Source organism: Emiliania huxleyi (assembly GCF_000372725.1).
Source record: "Emiliania huxleyi CCMP1516 unplaced genomic scaffold EMIHUscaffold_47, whole genome shotgun sequence".
Taxonomy (NCBI): domain Eukaryota; phylum Haptophyta; order Isochrysidales; family Noelaerhabdaceae; genus Emiliania; species Emiliania huxleyi.
In genome coordinates this window covers 3,058-13,021 of record NW_005198467.1, presented here as the reverse complement: position 1 = coordinate 13,021, position 9,964 = coordinate 3,058, and the positions used below count along the sequence as shown (strand labels likewise).

Sequence of the window (9,964 nt, the reverse complement as noted above, 5' to 3'; positions counted from 1 at the left end):
CGAAAAAGGGGGTAGAAAACAGGGCTTCGAGGAGTTTGGGGGCTCGAACCATCGGATCGAGGCATACAAGTGGTACTCACCATAGAAGCGGTACTTCTGACCGTTGGTATTACAGTCATTCTTAATGGAATGGAAAGAAGCGTAGGCGCCTCAAATCTAAAGAACCCAAACTCTCCGAGGCAAAGTGAAATTCTACCTTGGCGGGGAAGGATGGGCATTGTGCCCTCTCTCCTAAACTGTTTTCTAGCCAAAAGCCGGCGCAGTGAGGACCGGCCACGCTGACCCGAGACAAGTCGCAGGCGTCGTACCGAGCGCGTCGAGACCGTGTCCTGATGTGATCTGTACGGGCGAGTCACGTCGGCGTCAAAGGAGCGACGTGTGACCTGTCAGAGCTTTATCTCCGATCGCAGCTGCCTCTGCGCGTCCTGGGGAGGTACATTTGTTGCGCACCGGAGACGACTCGACGCCGCTGAGATCGGAGATCAAGCTCTGACAGGTCACACGTCGCTCCTTTGACGCCGACGTGACTCGCCCGTACAGATCACATCAGGACACGGTCTCGACGCGCTCGGTACGACGCCTGCGACCCGTCTCGGGTCAGGTGGCACGACGCTCATCGCGCCTGCCAGCGCTGCCGTACAGGTTGCCACGACGAGGTCGAGCACGCTTCTATACGCTCGCCCAGCCTTCCTTTCCATCCCATTAGGCAGCCTGGGAACGGTGATGGTCAGAGGCAAAGCCTACGAGGGGTGGTGGAACCACATGTCACGGCTACTGACGGCTCGACCCCACGATAGCCTCCGAAGGCTGACTTTGCGGCACCATCATCGGACGATGTCGACGAGTTGGGTCGCTCTCGCGGTAGCCAGATGACCTCCCATGCTAGTACCATCGGCTAGGGTCGCAGGAAGCGCGGGGGAGGGCGCTGGGAGCAACACGGAGCTCCGTTGGACGTTTTCAAGATTAGCGTGTCAGAGTGAAATGGAACTAGCCAGGGCGGAGCTCGGCGGGACTAGAGACTGAGATCTGCCCTGAAATCTTCAGGTCTCACTCCTCTCAATCTCTAAGAAAGACTAGAGATTTCGATGACTGCGCGAACCACGGCGGTTGTCTCGGCTCTCTCTCGAGACCCACCCCTCTCTCGCTTTTCTCTCTCTCTCCACCACCGACTGCACGCCCTCTACCGGAGAACCTCGCGCGAGCCGTGAGCGTGCACCGCACGCGCCGGCATCGTTGCACACGGGAGGCGTGCACGCTCCGACGTCCTGCTGGCGGCACCGGGCTCAACAAGACCCACCGCTGGCGCCACGCGCTCTCGCACGATTGGCGCAGTCGGGCTGGTTTGCCGCCGCAGGTGCCGCCGCCGTACCCGCGCGGACCGCGCGCCGCGGCCGGCCACGGCGAGGAGCGCCCGCGGCGCGACGCCGCCGCCACGACGGCCGCCGCCGCCCGGCGCACTCCGCCGTGGCGACGACGGCCTCCGCCGGCTCCCCTCGCCGTCAAAGCGCGACCGCCGAGGCAGGTCGGCTCGGGCCTCTCCCGCGTGATGGCGGTTCCTGCGCGCGCGCGGGCGGAGCGTGAGCGCGGTCGGCCGCCCGACGCGTGCGCCACGCGCCCGGAGCGGGCACGCCACGCGCCGGGCACCGCCTTGGTGGGCGCGTCTGGAGGGCGAGCTCGGGGAGGGCGAGCGTTAGAGGGGCTCGAATGGGAGGCGCGGCGGCCCGCTGAGCAGCCGCCGCACCCGATGGGCGGGCGGGGCCGGCACGCACCGCAGGGCCGTGTGTGCGGCGAGCCGCCGCGGCATGCGGACCTTTCCGTCCCCGCAGCGTCCTCGAGGACCGGGGTTGAGCTGAGCGCCACGGCGAGGGCGCGCTATCGCGCGGCGCGAACGAGCCCGGCGCTGCGGCATGTGCCGGTGGGCCCGGGACCGGCGTGTCGGGGGCAGAGGGCGCGCGGATAGCCGGCGCCTGCTGGTAATCACCTGGCGAGAGTCGGCCCTGAGCCACCTCAACGACGGCGAGCCGAGAGAAGAATTTCGCAAAAACACTGGGCACTTCCCCGCTGCCCGTTTCCCTCTGTCCCTGATCGTCCTTACAAGATCCTGCTCGTGCAGGTGGGGACCCTGTCCGCTTCTACTACCCCCCTCGTTGGCGTGTCCGTTCCAACTTGTTTATTTACTGCAACGGGGGCAAAACGTAAACGAGTCGAGCCGCTGAGCGCTGTGAAACGTATCACGCCAGCCAGGCGAGAATCATGCTCACCGGGCAAAACGACACGGGCAGCCACTTGTACTCGTCGCACAGTGCCACCAGGATCCGGATCCTGTCTACACTCTCCTCCACGGCGCTCGGGCCGGCCGCGGGGACGAGGGTGGCGCGGCCCAGCGCCTCCAGCAGCAGCAGCCGCACGAGCAGCGCCCGCTTCGGCGAGCGCGGCACGCCGTGCTCGGCGGCCGACCCCGCCGCCGCGAGCTCTCGTGTCATTGCCACAAGCGTGCCCGGGCCGCGCTCGACGCGGAGAATCTCGCCGCGCTCGTACTGCTCGCGCGGGCGGCCCGAGGTGCCGGGCGTGTAGAGGCAAAAGGGAAGGAAGCCGGCCGCCGGCGGCGCCCGCCGCGCGTCCAGCAGGAAGAAGCCGCACCGCGCGAGGCGCACCTCCGGCCCGAGCTTGTTGATGTCGAAGTCGATGTGCTCGTGGACCGTCACCACCGAGGTGACGTACTCATTGAGCGGAAATGAGAGGCGCAGCTGTCGGCCGCCGGCGAGCCGCTCTGTGTACCGCCAGTGGAAGTCGGCGTCGCCGCGGGCGTCGCTGTGCGGGTGCGACGCCGTCTCGATGAGCTCGACGGTGATGACGCCGTCCACGACGTACGCGCGCCGGCAAAAGGCGGCAAAGGGGCCTAGCGAGCGCGGCGCGGGGCGGTGAGTGGCCGCCCTCTCCTGGCTGCTCGAAAGGGGGGGGAGAGAGGTGCACCGCAGGCGGCGTGCGCGGCGCCGATGTCGGCGCAGGTGGCGAGCGGGTCGGTGGTCTGCCAGCGGCTCGGCGCCAGCGGCTTCCACCCGCGAAGTCCGACCACCATCGCGCGCAGCTTGCCGCGGGAGCGGGCGTAATTGTGCGACCTGCATTTGGCGCCGGCAAAGGAGTTGCTGCGCAGCTTCGGCAGCAGCGCGTCGCCGGCGGCGACGAGCTCCTCGGCCGGCCGCACGCCCCCCGCCTCGTCGGACAGGCCCACAGCGCCCACCCACATTCCGCACACGAAGCGCAGAGCCTCCCCGGCCACCGGGTACACCGCCCCCGCCGCCGGCGCTCCAACGGCGATCTGCGACACGCGCGTCGTCGGCGCGACGTAGCCGTGGAGCGGGGCCGCCGCATGCGAGTGCACCTTGAGCAGCTCGCCGAGCGCCACGTCGGAGAGGTAGTTCTCACTCTGCGCGCGGATCTCGGCCCGCAAGTCGAGGGCTGCAAAGCTTGGACTGGGAGCGAAGCGCGGGTGCCGCAGCTCGACTTTGCGGAGGGCCATCCAGAGTTCCTCCCCCTCGTCCCACTCCAGCAGCCCGTCGCTCCCCTTGACGAGGCCGCACAGCGACCCGTCGCGGTGGGCCTGGAGCAGCGGCTTCATCGCCGTCTCGAGCGCCGCGCCGCCGTCGTCGCCGGCGAGGGCGAGGGCGGCGCGCAGGCCGACGAGACGCAGGTCGCGCCGCGCGGTCAGCACCAGCTGCAGCGAGGAAGCGGTGGCGGGGGTGACGAGGCGGCCAAGGTTCTGCAGCCAGGCGCCCTGCTCGACGCGCTCGAGCGCCTCCGCGACCGCGACCAGCACGTCAGTGCGCGCCGCCGCACCGGCGGCGGCGTCGAGCGAGGAGGAGGCCGAGGCGGCGGCGGCGGCGGCGGGGGGGGCGCGGGCGGCGAGGTCCACCACTCGCAGCAAGGCCTCTAGGCTGGAGGAGACGTCCTGCTCGACCCGGTAGGTGGTCCAGAGCCTGTGCCCCTCGTCCCACTCCAGCAGCCCGTCGCTCCCCTTGACGAGGCCGCACAGCGACCCGTCGCGGTGGGCCTGGAGCAGCGGCTTCATCACCCGCTTGAGCGCCGCGCCGCCGTCGTCGGCGGCGAGGGCGAGGGCGGCGCGCAGGCCGACGAGACGCAGGTCGCGCCGCGCGGTCAGCACCAGCTGCAGCGAGGAAGCGGTGGCGGGGGTGACGAGGCGGCCGACGATCCGCAGCAAGCCGCCCTGCTCGACGCGCTCGAGCGCCTCCGCGACCGCGACCAGCACGTCAGTGCGCGCCGCCGCACCGGCGGCGGCGTCGAGCGAGGCGGAGGCCGAGGCGGCGGCGGCGGCGGCGGGGGAGGCGCGGGCGGCGAGGTCGACGCAGGCCGAAGAGGGGGCGGAGGCAGAGGCGGGAGCCATCGCCCAGCGTCCACGAACAAACGACGACGTCAGCAGCCCGGCCGCGTCCCACTCCAGCAGCCCGTCGCTCCCCTTGACGAGGCCGCACAGCGACCCGTCGCGGTGGGCATGGAGCAGCGGCTTCATCACCCGCTTGAGCGCCGCGCCGCCGTCGTCGGGGGCGAGGGCGAGGGCGGCGCGCAGGCCGACGAGACGCAGGTCGCGCCGCGCGGTCAGCACCAGCTGCAGCGAGGAAGCGGTGGCGGGGGTGACGAGGCGGCCAACCTTCCGCAGCCAGCGGGCCTGCGCGACGCGCTCGAGCGCCTCCTCGATCGCAACCAGCACGGCCGTGCGCGCCGCCTCATCGGTGGCGGCGTCGAGCGAGGAGGAGGCCGAGGCGGCGGCGGCGGCTGTCGAAGCGGCGAAGGCGGCGAGCATGGATTCGTCAGAGATTTTTTGAGCCGGGGGGAGGGCCTTCGCCCCACTAACTCGACCACGGAGGAAGCGGTTGCGCGGGGTCCGACGACCTCAAGCCGACCGCATTCGGCCGATCTTGTCCACATAAACGCACGATCTTGTTCACGGCCACGTGATCCCGGGTCCGGATAGCGTGACGTGCCCTTCACCGACGAGAAGGGGAGCGTCAGCGACAGCTCCACGGCCGGCAGCAGTTGGCCCTCCACGCCGCCGGCCGGGACTCGGCAGCCTGTCCCCAGAGACAGGCCGCGGCCGGGCAGGCCGAGCGTGCCGTCCGTCAAGGCGCTCGCCAGCCTCGGGGGGAGGCTGCGAGGCCTCTCGTTCGGCGACTTCTCGCGGCGCTCCGTCAAGGAGCGCTCGTTCGAGGCGTCCTTCCGCGAGGGCCACGCCTGCTCGAGGGAGCCGTCTGGCTCGCAGTCCAAGCGAGCCTCAAAGGTCGCGTCCTTCGAGGGGGGCGTGTCTGCTGGGGCGTCGAGGGAGGCCTCTGGCTCGAGGGAGCCGCCCAAGCGAGCCTCAAAGGTCGCGTCCTTCGAGGGGGGCGTGTCTGCTGGGGCGTCGAGGGAGGCCTCTGGCTCGAGGGAGCCGCCCAAGCGAGCCTCAAAGGTCGCGTCCTTCGAGGGGGGCGTGTCTGCTGGGGCGTCGAGGGAGGCCTCTGGCTCGAGGGAGCCGTCCAAGCGAGCCTCAAGGTTCCGCTCCTTCGAGGCGTCCTCTGCGGCCTCGAGGGAGGCCTCCTCCAAGCTCCCTTCCTTCGAGACGGGGGAGGCTTCGCGCACCCAGGCCTCGTGCCGCACCCCCTCCTCGGACACCCTCTCCGAAAGCTCGCGCGCCTCGGCGGCGCACAGGGGCGAGGCGGCGCGCCCCGCTGACGCCTCGTCAGCCGAGAGTCTCACTAAGGATGTGGTGCGAAGGATGCTGCGAGACATGGAGCGGCGAGATAGGCAGGAGCAACCGCCCATCGCCCCGCGGCACGCGGCACGTCAGCCAACCAGTGCGCCCTCTCCCCCCCCTCTCCTTACCCCCCCCCCCCTGTCCGTGTGAGAGATCCGCTAGGATCTCCAGTCTTAATCTACTATCTCTACCCCAACGATCTCCTGTTCTTGCGCAGAGATGTCCATTACTCGGCTAAGTGCCTCGCCGTCCTCGCGGGAGTCGCTTAGGCGGCTCCAGTGGTGTACCTGTGTTAGTGCCAGTGCGCGCCAGTCCCGTGCCCAGTAAATAAATAAATAAATAAAACAGACATCCCAACCTAGGGCTGGGTCGAGGACAGACACGTCCCCACCTTTGCAGGATTTTGCAAAAGCGAGGGGGGAGGGCGCATCGCGGCGCGGAGAGGGCTGGGCACGGGCACAGGGGGTCTCTCTCGCATAGGATACGCACTCGGCGGCACGAGGGCAGGGCTGGGCGTCCTATTTGTGCTCCCCTCCGTATCCCTCGCTCTTGGGCACTATTCATCTGACCACTCATCAGAGGGGCTTCTAGGCGATCGGCCGCGTGCCCAGTGTGGTGCGAGGGAGTTTGTGTAAAATTCTTGCGAATCTCCCCCCCAAACGGACCAGAGCTTTGCACACTGCGCATGAGCTTTGCATCCTGTACGAACACCTCGTCGGTGGCGACGGCGGCTGGCAGTTGGAGCAAGGACGCCGACAGCGGCTTTCGCTACCATGCACGCGACTGCCTCCTCGTGCGCCCGTCGGCCAGCCGGGTGCGCAAGTGCCTCAGACATCGCCACCTGCTCTTCGTCGGCGACTCGCTACAGCGCTATCTGTATCTCACGCTGGCCAATTTCCTCGTGACTGGCGAATGGCCCCGCGACTTGAAGGCTGGTGAGCGCTCGCCGTGCTTCGAGGGCGCCTATGCGCTCAACAAGACCCGCGACGAGGTCTGGCCCGAATACTTTCGAGGCACTAACAGCGACTTGCGGGGCGCCGAGATCTGCGACTGCTTCCGCACCACTTGCTGCAGCGAGGCGGTGCTCAACGAGAATCGCTACACGCTGTTTGACGGCGCAGCGGTGAGCTTCGTCTCCCAGATGGTGTCGCCGGGCTGGGAAGTTCACGGCTCTACCCTCCCCGACAGCTGGCCTCGCATGCGGGCGAGCACAACCTGCACGCCAGGTGAATGCGTCGCCACGAGCACTGGCCGCAACCGACCTTGGCGCATCGGCGCATCGGCCAACATGCCCGACAAGCGCTGGGCATGGTCGGAGCCACTGCCCAAATTTCTGCGCACCACCATGCCCCACCTCGGCGTCACGGACGTGCTGTTCAACCCGGGCCACCACTACAATCCGGACACGAACCTGCTTTTCATGCGGCGCGTGTTCGATAGTGCGATGCGAGGCGCGTCGCATCGCGCATGGTGGCGCACTACCACCCCACGGCTCAGGGGAGGTCTTAGCGCCACCTCACGCCAAGGCTTCCCTCTCGGCGTCAAGGGCGCCACGAGTCTCGCGCACGAGATGGGTGTGGGCGTCGTGGACGTGCTCACGATGCTCATGCAGCTACCAAGGCAGCTCAAGTCTGCTGACTGGGCTATCACCGAGGGCGCGTTCGTCGATGGGGTGCACCTGCAGTGTAGCGTCAATCGCGAGCTACTCATCGTCATGCTGAACGCGATATGCGCGTTTTAACCCCCTCCATCTCCCTCCACAGAATGCACAATACAGGTACAGGTGCGGGAAACAGAATCCCACCCAAGAATGCACTGTGTGTGCAGAGAGGGTCTGTTTGTAACTCCATGAAGAGTGCAAACTGCATGCTACATGTCTTAGATAGAGGGAGAGGGAGAGGGAGATTACAGAGGGAGAGGGAGGGGCGAGCGAGCGAGAGAGAGAGAGATGTGAGCTGTGAGGGTCGGCCACGCAGCGGCGGAACCGGATCGCCGCGATATGCCGATATCGCGACGTGTGTGTGTTGGAGAGCGAAGCGCCCGCTGAGCGCGCGCCAAAACTCTTTTTTACACTTCCATTTTTTTGCCTGCCAGTCATTTCCAAAAGAAAGAAAACCCCAATTCATTTCCTTGCCAGTGCAGCCCAAAGCTGATCTTTCTTTCAATCAGGTGTACCTGTGTTAGTGCCAGTGCGCGCCAGTCCCGTGCCCAGTGTAAAGAAAGAAAGAAAGAAAACAGACACGCCAGCGCCACTGGCAAGCGGTGGGGATCCCTCTCGAGTCGCTCGGGATGGAGCGCTTCCCCACGCTAGCCGCCTGTCATGGGTGCGGCGGTAAATTTCGCACACTGTTCCACGTCAAGCCGGAAGACGGACCTGCGGCTACGGGAGTGGCTGAAGAGGTGGTTAGCGCCATCCTGGAACGGATCTCGGAGCGGGTGGAGGGATGCGGGCCTCACTAGAGGTGCGGCCTGTGCGTGTCCTCGCCCTTGAGGGGGGAGGGGAAGGGGCTGTGTGTCTGTGCATGTGTGTGTGTGTGTGTGTGTGTGTGTGTGTGTGTGTGTGTGTGTGTGTGTGTGTGTGTGTGTGTGTGTGTGTGTGCGTGTGGAGCCGCCCTGAACGCCACGAGCGCCGTCGGCAGCGCGCGACCGCCACCCAAAAGTGGAGGTACATTAGGAGCCGCAGCCGGCCTGCTCTATCAGCCCCGCAGCCGCGGTGGCGCGACCGTGCCCAGTGTTGTGCGAGGGAGTTTTGTTGTAAAATTCTTTCAATCCTTTTGCGTCGTTTCCTTGAAATTTTGCCGTCCTCGAGTACCCCCCCAGAACGGCAGACATACCTTGCCGTAACCTCGGCCGAGGAAGTCTGCGTGTTGAGGCCCTCGGTGCTCCGACCTCCGCCGACGGCCTCGCCGCTATGATCCCGCCGTATTCGCTATCGGCATCGCCGACGTTGCTCCTTCGCCCAGCGAGCTCGCTCTCTCATTGGCCGCTAGACCGCGTTCAATTCTCGCCGCGTTTAAGCGCAGAAGCGGTGCCTTGGACCGGCTCCCCACCTGCCGCCTCTGGCCGCTCCCACTTGCCGTGGAGCGCGCCTCACGAGGAGGCAGACGACGCTGCGGTGGACGCGGCTTCGGAGGACATCACTGCCCTGCTTGTGGCGGTCACGCTCTGTCTCGAGGCAGTCGGCCCGCTCTCCTTGGCAGCGGTGGTGGCCTCCTCCCTGCTGCTGACGTCCACGGGGCTGCTCCCCGAGGGCCTGCCGCTCTCCTGGTCGCTCTCCGACGCCGCGCCCTGGGCTCCCCTCGTCTGCGCCGCCGTCGCGAGCGAGGCCGCATTTTATCTCGCCTGCATCGCTACCGCCCACCTCTCGTCCTCGACCCTCGGCCACGCGCCTGGCGCTGCGAGGCCCGGCGTGCGTGCGTGGCCCGAGGAGCGGCGGGCCGCGCTGTGGCGCCGCATCCTCACCGACTCGTCGACGACGCCGCACGACTTTGTCGCCGAGTGGATGTACCGCGAGGGGTCGGGTGCAACCTCCCCTGCGGCGTTGCTCGCCGAGTGGGCGGCGAGGCGAGTCGGCCTCTCCAAAGCCCGCAAGGGCCGGGCCGCAGAGCTGTCTGCGGGCGGCGTCGCCTACTCGGATCTCTGCGTCGGCGACGTGTACGACTGGCTCGCCGCAACCTTCTTCGGCGCGAGTCGTGCGGACCTGACGCCGGCGCAGGCCCCGCCTCCCCACGTCGCTCTCATCTGCGACGCTAGGAGATCTTATCCCGCTAGCCGCTTCGCTGAGCTGTGACTGTTCGCTGCTACCTCTCTCTCTCTCCCTCCCGCCCGAGTTTCAGCCGGGGTGGAGCCGAGGGCTTGACCTCCACGACTCCCTCGCAGGACCGCGAGCTGCGGGAGATGGTGGACAAGCTCGAGGCGGCGAGCGGAGCCCTGCGCCGGATGCCCGGCGACGTGGACGGAGCGCCGAGCCGCGCCTTCGCGACGTCGCCCGGCATCCGGCGCTACTGCGCCGCCGCCGACGCCGTCCGGTGGCGCCACCGGCCGCTCAGCTACTATGCCGTCTCTCATGGGGTTGGCGCGGCCGCGTACACGCCGTGCGTCGCCACAGATGCGGGACACAGACCCTCCTAGAGAGGACACTAGAGAGGACACGTGTGCAGCTGTGCTCAGCTGTGCTCAGCTGTGCTCTGCATGACACCGCGGTCCTCGCCCCGACTT

The 9,964-nt window shown here is 67.6% G+C and overlaps 2 protein-coding genes across 2 annotated transcripts; one reads left to right on the top strand and one right to left on the bottom strand.

Moving 5' to 3' along the window:
* Positions 1-2,231: 2,231 nt before the first annotated feature.
* On the bottom strand, positions 2,232-5,781 carry EMIHUDRAFT_103136 (hypothetical protein; the record flags this gene model as incomplete). Its single annotated transcript, XM_005767977.1, has 3 exons — positions 2,232-2,899; positions 2,974-4,791; positions 4,971-5,781. 3 exons carry the CDS (start codon positions 5,779-5,781, stop codon positions 2,232-2,234), a joined length of 3,297 nt encoding a protein of 1,098 aa, XP_005768034.1.
* Positions 5,782-6,431: 650 nt separating this feature from the next.
* EMIHUDRAFT_211129 (hypothetical protein) lies at positions 6,432-7,487 on the top strand (the record flags this gene model as incomplete). Its single annotated transcript, XM_005767976.1, has 1 exon — positions 6,432-7,487. One exon carries the CDS (start codon positions 6,432-6,434, stop codon positions 7,485-7,487), a length of 1,056 nt encoding a protein of 351 aa, XP_005768033.1.
* Positions 7,488-9,964: the final 2,477 nt, after the last annotated feature.